Below are 12370 nucleotides of genomic sequence, written 5' to 3' on the forward strand. Positions count from 1 at the left end.
TTGGCGCTTATTGTGGGCAGGAGCAGGCAGCTGCTTCTTCAGTGTGGGGATTTCTGCTTAGCTGATCTTTTATCGAAGAAGTGAACAATATCCATTCGATCGCCCACAAATGGGTTCAGTCGATTTCGGGTCGCAGCTCAGTGTGGATTTCATTTTTTGACGCCAGCGTGTTCTCATCAGCATGGGTCGGGATCGCTTGAATTCACTCCTGAAGGTTCGTAGGTTCAACCTTTATTGGCAGTCATGAAGTTCTACTACTAAGGTTCATTTTAGAGACGGGATATTTCTCCATCGGTTTGTGAAATCACAGGATGGCTACAATATGGATCTTTTGATAATGCATTGACATTTCAATTCTTGTATGTAAGGGGCCGTTCATAAACCACGTAGACTTTTTGGGGGGAGAGGGAGGGGGTTTGGCCAAAGTCTACGCTCCATACAAATTTAAGGAAATTCTTTCATATAAAATCAAATGAACAAAAAAACAGAACTTTAAGCGTCCCCATTTTTGCAAGTGGAGTAGATTTCAGTATAGCAAGAACTTTTTCATCGCCAAACAAATGGCAATCGCCACCAGCACCGCCAACAGCATCAACAAACAGCACGTCGTGTGCGAGCAGAACCAATCCTTGCTGCCCACCTTCCGGTAGTAATAGTTGGCCTGTCCCATATCCTCTGCCACGGTCGCCACATGGTGCGTCGTTTCCTGAACTTTGGTTTCCGTCAGATTGAACATGCTGCCGTGTTCCATCGCCAGGGTCGAGAACAGCACAAACTGATCCCGCACTTCGATGAGGCTTCGCTCGATCGCTTGTAGGTCCTGATGGCGTTCTTGGACGGCCTTGAGGGTTTCGGCCGCGATTTCCTCCTCCTCTTCCTCCTCGACGAAGACTGTGGCATGTAGGGGAAGATGAACTTTTTCGTTTAAGGTGTGGCGTCGCAAAAATTCTTGGTCAGCGTCCTCGGAGTTTTCGCACGGTACCGGTTTCGATCGTACGATGTCGAACTGGGATAGCGAGGCTAGGGATTGGTGCGATGATGCTACGGAGAGGTAAAATGCGATGTCTAATGTCTTGGATGGAGGGAGGTTTAAGGTGCTGCTGAGCTATCAATTTGCTGTGATTGATCAGCATGGTTACTTGGCTTCGTACCTACCTTCAAGTTTCCGCTTCTTAACAATTCCTTCGTAATTCTGCACCAACGAACGAAACTTCCAGAACGCCTCAAAGTAGGCCGTTCTCACACATTCCATCTGATTGCTCCGTACCAGGCTAACTAGATTGTCGCCATCCTCATCCTTCCGCTGCTGGTTCAGACTTTCTAAATCCGCTTGAAGTACCTTTACAGCGGCGAAAATTTTGTAGCACAGGTTTGCATTATCGGCCAGCTTTCGACTGGCCCGAACTGACCCAGGACCCGCAAGCTCTTCTTCGATTTCCAAGACATTCTTGTGTAATTCGCTGATCGATTGGGAGATTTTGGCGAACTATATGATTGAAAAAAAATCACATTAAAAGTTTATGGGTCGAACTGTGAACGACTGATCTAACCACACCCACCTGGTCGAGGTCCTGGATTATCTGCTGCTGATTGCGCAACGTTTAGTACTCGTGCTGTTGGGAAAGATTCTTGATAGAAGCCGCAAATTCCCGTCTCTAAAATGCACCTTATTAGTAGAACTTCTTGACTGCAAATAAAGGTTGAACCTACGAACCTTCAGGAGTGAATTCAAACGATCCCGACCCATGCTGATTATGAGAACACGCTGTCGTCAAAAAATGCAATCCACACTGGGCTACGACCCGAAATCGACTGAACCCGCTTGTGGGCGATCGAATGGAAATAGTTCACTTCTTCGATGGAAGATCAACCGGTAGGGTCAGCTAAGCAGAAATCCCCACATCGAAGAAGCAGCTGCCTGCTCCTGCCCACAAGAAGCGCCAAAATAGATCTGCATAATGCGAACGAAGTGCTATAAATTTTATCTCGAATTCATTCATTTTGGCGGCAAGCTCGAAGCGAGATCGAAACGTGTCGATGATTTTTACTCTGGATTTTTGACACACCTCCACCATCCATTGACATAAAATTAGCCGCACGTGGGTCAATAACACTCTGGACTCGAAATGTGCTGTATCCGACGAATATCCCCCCTCAATTACATCGTCTGACGATCTAGATCAGTATCGGTTGAAAGCGTCAACTAATGTTGGCGACTGATCGTTACAGCTCAAACAGCATGGCACATAAGCGCAAACGAGAACTCCATCCATTCAGAGGCGGGCTGCTTACAGGTAATACATATGCTTTTGCCACCTCTGAAGCAGTTATCGCTCTTTCCCTTTAAGCTTCCTACAGGTATACCTCGATTTAGTGGACATTTCAATTTTTGAAATGTCTATAAAATCGAATTTTACATAAAATCGAAGCAAATTTTTTTTGTTTTATTTTTATTTAAATTTTATACCAAAATGTACCAAAACATATAAAAACTGCATGAAAATTGAGTTTTCGATAAAAGGCTCGGAGTTTTTGACCTATATTAGTAATTCTCGCTTAATAACGAATTAACCACTATGTCGCTATTTTTTATGCTCGAATTATTTTGTCTAAAACTATTTATGGTTGATTGAAAAGCCAATATTTTGTGCAATGGACATACACAATAACGCTATTTGCATAAATGTCCCAAAAAATTAAAAAAAAAATAAATCGGAAATTCATTTAGGGTTTTTTTGAAAATATCTCTGAGGATTTATTTACCCTGGAATTTGTTTACGAATTGCTTCATAAATTCCTCCAGGGTTGCCATCTGAAATTCCTCAAGAGATTCCGTCGGAAATTTAGAGATTCGTGACAATCACTTGATAGAGCGTGGTTACTGGTTGTGCTTTATTTGCCGAACGATCTTTCTGTATGAGTAGTGTAGGCTTGTGACGCTATCGTCTCGGTCTCGGTCGACTTTTGTTGCAATTCTGAGGTGTTAAATAAAGTTAAGTGAACTCAGAATTTTCAACTCTATTACGACGGTCTGCGAATGATACTTGCCACATTAATTCATCATGTTACAGTTTACACAAGTTATTTCAGAGATTTTTTGAGAAATTGGCCCAAGAATTATTTCAGAAATTCTTCTAGTTATTTATTCATAAATTTCCCTAGGCATTTATTTGGAGAATCTTTTGGAGAATCTCTTGGAGAAATCTACCAAAATTTTCTTCAGAAACTCTTGTAAAATATCTTTCTGTTTTTGTTTGTGAAATTTGTGCGAGTGTTCGGCCAAAAAATCCTTTTCGGATTCTTTCAAAAAATTTTCCATTTGGAAATTTTCTTCAGAGATTTGTTTAGAAATTCTTTCTGTTCTATGAATTTCACAAAGAATTCATTCCAAGCATTTCAATGATTTTCTTCTGAAATTCCTCCCCATTTTTTTCCAAAAAAAAATATTTTTAAATTTGAGTAGAAATGCCTCTGATGATTCTTACAAAAATGCATTCAGAGATTCCATTAGAAATATCTTTCGACATTTATTCAAATTACTCCAGAGATTCCTTTAATAAAACTTTCAGCTATGCCTTCATAATCTAAATTTCAGAAAATGTTTCAAAAATTTAAACTGGGGTTACTTTCTAAACTCTTCCAAGGATTTCATCAAAAATTCTCACAACAATTTCCAATTTCTACAGAAATTCCTCTCCAGTGACTCCGGATGTTTCAGAAAGGGTTGTGTATGAATTTTTATTGATACTCCTCCAGGGATTTCTTCAGAAAGTCTTTCAGAGAGGTAAATTTTTTCGAGACTTTTTTAGATATTTGTCTGAAAAATCCTTCGGGAATTCCTTAAAGCATTCTCTCAAACGGTTCCCCGAGGATTTATTTCAAAACTCTCTCCAGGGTTGGCTTTAGAAGTTGCTCCAGGGTTTTTTTTTAATCTGAATTTCTGTCAGAAGAACTTCCTGGGATTTCTCTAGAATATTCTTCAGGGACTCTTTAAAAAGTATGAGATCCATTAGGGAACTTTCTGCAGGGATTCCTGTAGAAATTACCCTGGGGGTTCCTTCAGAAAATCTTCCGTGGATTTAATTATAAATTAGACTAATAATTTCTTCAAAAATATCTCCAGATTTTCCTTCAGAGTTTTTTTTTATAATTTTCTACATTGATTTTAATAAACTTCCACAGATTTTTCGAGAATTCTTTCATAGACCCTTGTTGAAATCCATCCTAGGACTCGTTTAAAAAATCTTCAACGAGTTCCTGAAAAAATCTTTGGAAACTGCTCATAGATTTACTTCAAAAATTCATCCAGGAAATCCCAAAGAAATTCAGTCAAAATTTTTCACAAAATCTTCTAGGGATTCCTCTATACTTTACAATGTCATATAGAAACTTCTCTAAGAACTCCTTAAGAAAGTCTTACACGGATGGATTCCATAAATGTTGCATGGGTTCGAAAAATCTTGCATAGATTGTTCTAGAAATTCATCTACGAATTTCTTTGAAAGAGATTCCTTCAGAATTTTTTCGAAGCATTCATCTAGAAAACCTTCCACGAAGTTCAAAAGTATTCCATGAACTTTTTTTTAAATATGGTTCAAATTTTGAAGAAGTTTTGAGTTTCTGTTTCTCAATGTATCAGAATCAGAAAATTAAAACTTCTTTAAAATTATCTCAGAAGTTTTCAAAAAAACTGTCTCCAATGATTGCTTTTGGAATTCTATAAGATATTATAAAGGAAAATCCCAAAATTTATTCACATGCCCTTAGATATTGCTTCAAGACATTTTTCCTCCAGAAATTGCTCCAAGGATTTTTTAAGTTAGAAATTCTTAGGAAATCTTCCAAGGACTACTTCAGAAATTTTTCTTCAGATTTTGCCGACTGCTATAGAGGATTGCTATGGAAAGGCTGGAAGACATTTATACAGAGATTCCTGCAGAAATTGACACAGAGATTTCCTCAGAAATTCCGCCGGTTATTCCTCTATATATTTTATTAGAAATATCTCCAGGATTTCCTCCAAGTGCACCTCTAAGAATTCCTCTATGAGTTTCTCAAAGACTTCATTGAAACTTTGTTTAAAAATTTTTTTGGGGGTTCCTCCAGGTTTTTTTTTTTTAATATCTCGAGAGGTTTTGTTAGGTATTCTAGCAGTAGTTTCCAGGTATTCCTTCCGGAACTTCTTCAGAAAATCCATCTATGAATTTTAAAAATAATCCTTTTTTTCAGAAATGCTTTAAGGAGTTTATTCAGAATTTTCTTCAGATTTTTTAAAAATCTTTTTGAAATTTCTTCAGTGATACTTTCGGAGATATCTTTAGATACTTGTTTAATATTACTAGAACTACTTCAGAAATTTCGGCTGGGATTTCTTCAAAAGTTGTTCCATGTATTCTTTAAGAAGTTGTTCCAGCAGCTCACGAATTGCTCAAGCGGCTCCTTCAAAGATTCCTCCAGGAATTCATCCTTGGGAATGTGCACGTGAAGGGACGCTGAAATCGGGAAACCATGACTAACTAGATCTGAGTACTAGAAATAATTTATCACAAATCTTGTCAGTAATCATCCGAGGCATTACAATGACCTTTTTAGGGAATTTGCTATAAATTTTGGAATTCAATCAGCAAATCTACCAAAAATATCAGGTATTTAATACAATTCTCGGTGAGGAAGTCATAAGAATCGTTGAAAAAAGTTTGTTGGAAAACTTTGAGAGAAGATCTGGCGAATCAGTTTGCATGCATCCGTCAAAAATGTTGTTATTGCAAAGGGATCTATAAAAAAATATTGCCAGAAAATCACTCCATATACTCCGCTCATCGCCATCATCGACAAAGTCAGGGATATTTATAAAAAAAATGAAGTCAGAAAGGGAAGTATGAGATTACAGTAAATATATAGAACTAAGTATGTCATGAGGTATGCATTGGCGCTAATATGGGTACTCTACAAAACAATTTATTGATATGAAGTGCTTCGCGTGTTAAAGGCTGAAAACCCCTGGTTTATAAGTCATCATGTAATAAATTGCAAGTTTTAAACTGATTGAATAGTTGAAAAAAATACCATTAAAAAAATGTACATAAAATCGAGGTAAAATGTACATAAAATCGAAGTACATAAAATCGAGGGTCTATATAATCGAGGGTCCACTAAATCGAGGTATACCTGTATTTCGATCTGAGGCGGCCGTTGAACGGTGACGAGCAGGGGATTTTTCGGTGTGTAGTAGGTATAACCGGACCAGTTCCGATTGGCAGTGGGAAGTAGGAATTCCCAAAACATTGTTGCGAACGGCACACGCTCGATCCGCCGCCGGCGTTCCATAAAATGTTAATATACGTTGAAGAACGTGGAGTAAAAGGAACCATGCACCCATCATTCTTGCACATTCATTCATTTATTGATTTACAATAGCACTTTGGGGATTCTAGTACTGCCATAGCTAGAGAGGGAGCCTGAGTTCTGCAGCTCCACGATTGCATCAGGAAGATATTTTTGTTAGTAGCAAAGAGTAAGGGGTACTATGTAGTATGAAATCAATGCAACGACTTAGTCCGCAATTGGTCAAATCATTAAACCTATGTATTCTAGCGCTGCAATTTATTCCAGACCCATTTGATTCTTGATCTAAGGACTGCATGATAGTCATCCTACACTATCACATCGCTCGGGCTTCACTGGCGTTTGAATGCATTGGTAGCATATCAAGCGATCTAGTAGGCATATCAAACAGTTTTCACATCAGACCATCGCTAACGTCAAGGTGGACGCAGAAGTCATCTTCCGGGAGCACCCGCTTGACTGCAATGATCTCAGTCACCCATTTTGACGATCCATCCGAATAATTTTGAACCTTCTGGGAGTGGCCAAGCGGTTGCGTTTTCAAAAGAAACGCGATTATTTAATTTACAGTGAAAAAGAGTTGTAGCGGTAACCCGCTACGTCTTGAAACAGAACATAATCTGCAAAAAGCTATTATAAAATATATCGTTTTATATGTAGAACATCTTCACATTGAAAGCTCTGAAGCCTACTCTAGTACCTCTATAAAAATAAAATCAAATGAAATCCTACACTGCACCCAGCTCTATGCAATCAACGACCCTCATAATTTGAACTGATAAGCTTTCCATGAGAAGTTCCACAACCGTTTGGCCTCTCGCGAGAACTAATTAATTGCCTGCGATGACTCAAAGAAAACCGAAGGTCAAGTTCTGTAACAGACCTTGTAGATTGGGAAGAAGAACATGAACGGTACATTAAACGACTACTGGTGGGAGCGAGAGACCGACAAACCGGAAAGAGAATGCGAAAGCATACCCGAACTGTTCGTTAACGAGTTGTTAACTTGTCCGAGGTTTCTTGTCTGAGGGTAAAAAGTATCTCGATCACTTTTCCTGGATAGTCGAGACGATCACCAAGTGTTTCCTCCCGTGTTCCGCGAAATTAAACTAAAGTGAGATTTGTAACAAAAGTAGAGTGCTCAGTGAAATAATTACTTTGAATTTTGCAGATAGCTTTCTAGATTCCGTTTACCAAGTTAGTTGCCAAAGGCAGTGTGGTTAAATCGTAGTGCAGTTAGTAGAAGAGAAAGGTATTAAGTGGAGCGGACCTGGTGTGATGGTTAGAACACTTGACTATCACGCCGAGGACCTGGGATCGAATCCCACTCCCGACAAACTCACACAATGTGAGTTCTTCCTTCGGAAGGGAAGTAAAGCGTGGGTCCCGAGATGAACTAGCCTAGGGCTAAAAATCTCGTTAATACAGATAAAAAAAAAAGAAAGGTATTAAAGCCGTGCGTTAGTAGGTTGCGTGCTCTCTAACCCCTACATCGAACAGCCGTTCGACGCCCAAGTAACAATTCAAAATCATTAATAAGCATGCCAGTTGATTAAATGTGCTACAAGGCGCCGACAGTTGTACAAGAGTAAATGTTGAACAAAATGGCAAATAAATGTTTCATGCAGTGAAAACTGCACGTTTGTTAAACATATTTCTGCTCATTGAATAACCAATTGTACAAAAGTTGAAAGACAGTTGTTTAGGTATTGCTTTTTTTACTGAAAATTTTCCTGGCTTCGCTGAACAACATGACGTTTATTTCCAGCGAAGGCTTATGCGATACATAAAAACGCTGAATTTCACACTAACACTGCAGAAAATCTGTCAACGATAACTCAATACATATGCATTTTCAGTGAAAAGATCTATTTGCGTGACAACAATCCACTCCCATGACTACCGGGCGGCCGCCGTCAAATATCAGGATTGCCAACTGTCCGGCGACTGCTGTCAGTTTTCTTTGTCGCCGAATCTGGCGCTGGGTCTTCGGCGCGGAAACCCAAAGGTGGGAATAAAATTTTGGGGTTTGCGCGCAATATTCACATCATCTGTCTAATAGTGCTCTAATAATGATAGAATACAAGCTGCTTCCGACGTATTAGATGCCGTTATTCCACATATGATCATCAATCGAACAAGTAGCTTATTTAAAGTTTAACAAGTTTTGCTTGATCATTTTATTCAAGCACACTGATATAGCTTAACAACAAGTTGTTATCATGTTTCTTCAATACAAATGTTACACTTTTATCCAAGTAACGTTGATTAGCAGTGGTACTGTATCACTTAATTATCGTTGTTCACCCTGCCCCTTTTTGTAAACACGATTGTTGATTAGGAGCCTAAGAAAAGCATCCGCGGCTACAAGCTTGAAGATCAAACAAACTTCTTGCAGCAGCTCAAAATATTCACTTTTCACCCTTTTCACAAACATTCTGACTCACCTTTTACACTACCCGCTCCAACGACAGCAAAATCAGCAACAAAAACACCAGAAAATGCAGCTTAATTGAATCCTGGGCGGCTCCTCTGTTTGGTATTGGTACCCACTTTGGTGGCACTGGTAAAACCGGGCTCAGCTTCCTTATGTTCATATTTTATAGCTGCTTGGAGGTATACACAAGCGTTACACATTCTTCTCCCGACACAAAACAGAAGCAGTGAAAATATAACAAAGTTCACTTGTTTGGGCGTTCAAATAAATCAAAAGTTCGAAGACCAATACCAATCTCAATTACTCTGAATTACTGCCGGACTAGCAAAATAATTAGCATGCATGCCTTATGATTAAACGTTGCGCTTACAATTATTCCAACATTGATCAGCTTCAATGTTTATGAAGATAATTAGTTGAATAAAATATTTAAGTAATGTTTAAGCAGCATATGTATTCGACTCAGGGATTGAATATTTATATACTGCTGAAATTTGCCGATTCATGTAATTCAGATTGAAGCAGAGCGGATGCAGCCGAGTGTGAACCCAAAGGTCCAGAGTTCGAGTCTTTCCATTGATGTGATTTGTCTCATAAAATGTAATAAAATAAAGATGTTGGGGGTACATAATCAGAGAGAAATATTCCAGATTCAATACAAATGTAGGAAGTTGAATCATTTTTGCTATTTTATTGTTACAATGATATTGAAGAAACGTTTAAGAATAGTTTTTGTAGCAATTGTTAAACCATATCTATTAATAGAAATAAAATTCGTGAGTTGTACCACGGCCCCAGCATGTTTTGATTGTATTATGGTGGAATAAATATCGAAGAAAGCTTGTTATTATGCACTATGCCGCTAAGGCACAATAATGGCTTCTAAAACCATTCTTAAATGATTAAACAAATGGCGTCATACAACATTGTTTAATAAACGTGGAAGAAAAGTTTATGATGTTTGTGTAAATTGCTGATGGTTCTAACGTTGAACAAGAGTTTCACAACCGATGAACGATCATTGGATAAACATTTATTTAATCGTGCTTATATAACGGTTGATGTTGAATAGATTCTCATTTTTGGGCGAACAAGAGTTGAAGAACAGTTTTATTTCAAAATTATTCAAATATAATACGACTTGCAGCTTAATAACGTTGCTTTGAGAAACATTTCTTAAAGCAAAAATTGTTTCTTGGGCAGCTCACCGTTGCGCCGCCAAGACGAAACACGAATCCACTGTTCGACTTGCGGTCCGCGGTATCACTTGCCCAATCGGCGTCACAAAAACCTTCCAACTGTAGATTCTCGGCATTTAGGCGCAATCTTGAATCTGCTGTTCCGCAAAGGTATCTCACAACAAGCTTAACTTCAGTCCAATCCGATTGAAGCGGGTTGTTGATTTTCCGGCTCAATATCGAAACGGACGCAGCAATATCCGGCCTGCTGTTCGTGGCAATGTATAGCAGTGACCCGATCAAACGATGGTACTCGATGTTGTTCGGCAGGCTCTTTGATTCCATCCTGTTCTTGTAGTAGCCCGTGTCCATCGGAACATTCAATCGCTTGGCCTCCTCCAGATTGTAATTCTTCGCAATTTTTCGAATAGCAGCAGCCTGCCTGGTTGATCGAATATACTCCATCAGCTTCCCTATTCACGCTCATCCCCAGAAAGTGACGAATTGTTCCCAACGAAGTGATACCGAACCTCTTCCGAAGCTGCTCTTCAACCTTGTCGATTTCGTTCTGTATACGGCACACGAGCACCATGTCATCCACGTAGATTAACAAATACAGCCACTCTCCGTTGCCGAGGTTCTTCATGAACAAGCACGCATCCGAAGTCGACTGTTCGAAGCCAATACTTGTCAGGAACTCCTTGATGGTGTGGTTCCAAACCCGTGCGGCCTGTTTCAGGCCGTAGATGCTCCTGTTCAGCTTACACACCCAGTCCTCCTTCCCAGCAACATCGAAACCCGGTGGTTGAGCCATGAAAATATCTTCCTTCAACAGTCCGTAGAGGTAAGCACATTTGACATCGATATGCATGACATCCATCTTCCTGCTGCTAGCGACGGCCAGCAGAACACGGAACGTTTGTTGCATCGCAACGGGCGCAAAAACTTCCTCAAAATCTTGCCCGAAGCGCTGAGAGTAGCCTTTGGCCACTACTCTAGCTTTGAACCGTACAACTTGGCCGTCCGAATCCTCCTTCTTCTTGAACACCCAGCGACTTCCCACGGGTTCCCGCCCGGGTGGCAACCGAACGAGTGTCCAGGTGTCGTTGCCCTGCAAAGAAGACATCTCCTCCTTCATCGCAGCAAGCCACTTTTTCTTCTCAGCAGAAGATATCGCCTGCTCGTACGTCATCGGTTCATCACCACAAAACGCAGCCATACCGGCTTCACCGATTACGTAGTCTTCAAGCCTTCTCAGTAGCACACCCTGAGTAATGCGGCCAGATCGCCGCCGGTCCTTCATTTATTGTTGTTAATTCAACGGACTTCTTAAGTCTAATTGAATATTAAAAAAAAACAATTATACACAAGCAAACTACAACAAACAGAAAATTCACATTGATCATAAAATAACAATTTCATTACAACAGACACTATACGTTGAAATGCAGTGATATCGTGCCATTCCTTTACAGCGGTTCCCAAACATCGTCTCGAAACTCTCTAAAGCGTAATCCAGCTGGCCAGGTAGATGGTTGAAGTGCAATTTCTTTCAGGCGTACGTCGACACCAACCTTGAACGATACATATGGCATCGAGAGCGTATCTTTCCAAGAAGGAACTAGTTTTTTGACTACAGCATCATCGGTTCCTAGCGAATCGGTAGCAAATTCCAAAATCTGTTGCTCGGTTACGCAGTTTTTCACCCTTGTGAAGAATAGCCAGAACCTATCGTTGGGAGCTCTCTGTTCCACAGCTGCTCTGCTATAACGGCCTGAGTGTGTTGTGCTCTGTTGACTATCGGACAAACACAATAGCGACGACTCCGCAAGTGGACGATGCGCATTTAGATCCTCTGTTTTATTTGCTTCAACGCGAGGTGTAATGGAATTCAATGAATGATGAAGAGAAGCAATTTCTTGTTTTAGTTTGGCAATTTCCCCATCAATACGAGAAACGTCGTTTGCCTTTGGCAAAATGGCATTTTTGTCCTGTTGATCGGGCATTAGCTCAGGACGTTCACTACGTTGTTTGCGTATCGTTTTAATACATTGATTGCACAGCCAACAAAAGTTCGAAATTGTGCTGCGGTGCTGCATGAGGACGTCGTGGCTCAACTTCATACAAGCAGCGTGAAAGAGACCGTTGCAAAGACCTTCACATTCGATGTAGTCGACACCGACGGCAATCACATCTAGGCATTTTTTGCATTGTGAACTTTTATGTGTGGAGGCAATTGCAGCCATATCGAAGCCAAACACCTTCAATCCCTGCATCACCGGTTTGAGACCGAACCAGCGCTCAAACGGAGTACATTCAACGGAACGAGAAGGCAATCGATTTTGGAGAAACGTCGCCGTGGATACCGCCTCGCCCCAGAACTCCTTTGGAAGATTGGCATCGATGAGCA

The 12370-nt window shown here is 40.2% G+C and overlaps 1 protein-coding gene across 1 annotated transcript; it reads right to left on the minus strand.

Moving 5' to 3' along the window:
* Positions 1 to 416: 416 nt before the first annotated feature.
* LOC115264501 (uncharacterized) lies at positions 417 to 1657 on the minus strand. Its single transcript, XM_029868244.2, has 3 exons — positions 1560 to 1657; positions 1156 to 1486; positions 417 to 1041 (listed from the first exon to the last, which is right to left on the minus strand). Exons 2-3 carry the CDS (start codon positions 1250 to 1252, stop codon positions 527 to 529), a joined length of 612 nt encoding a protein of 203 aa, XP_029724104.2. The 5' UTR covers positions 1253 to 1486; positions 1560 to 1657; the 3' UTR covers positions 417 to 526.
* Positions 1658 to 12370: the final 10713 nt, after the last annotated feature.

This window comes from Aedes albopictus, chromosome 1 (assembly GCF_035046485.1).
Source record: "Aedes albopictus strain Foshan chromosome 1, AalbF5, whole genome shotgun sequence".
Classification (NCBI taxonomy): Eukaryota; Metazoa; Arthropoda; class Insecta; order Diptera; family Culicidae; genus Aedes; species Aedes albopictus.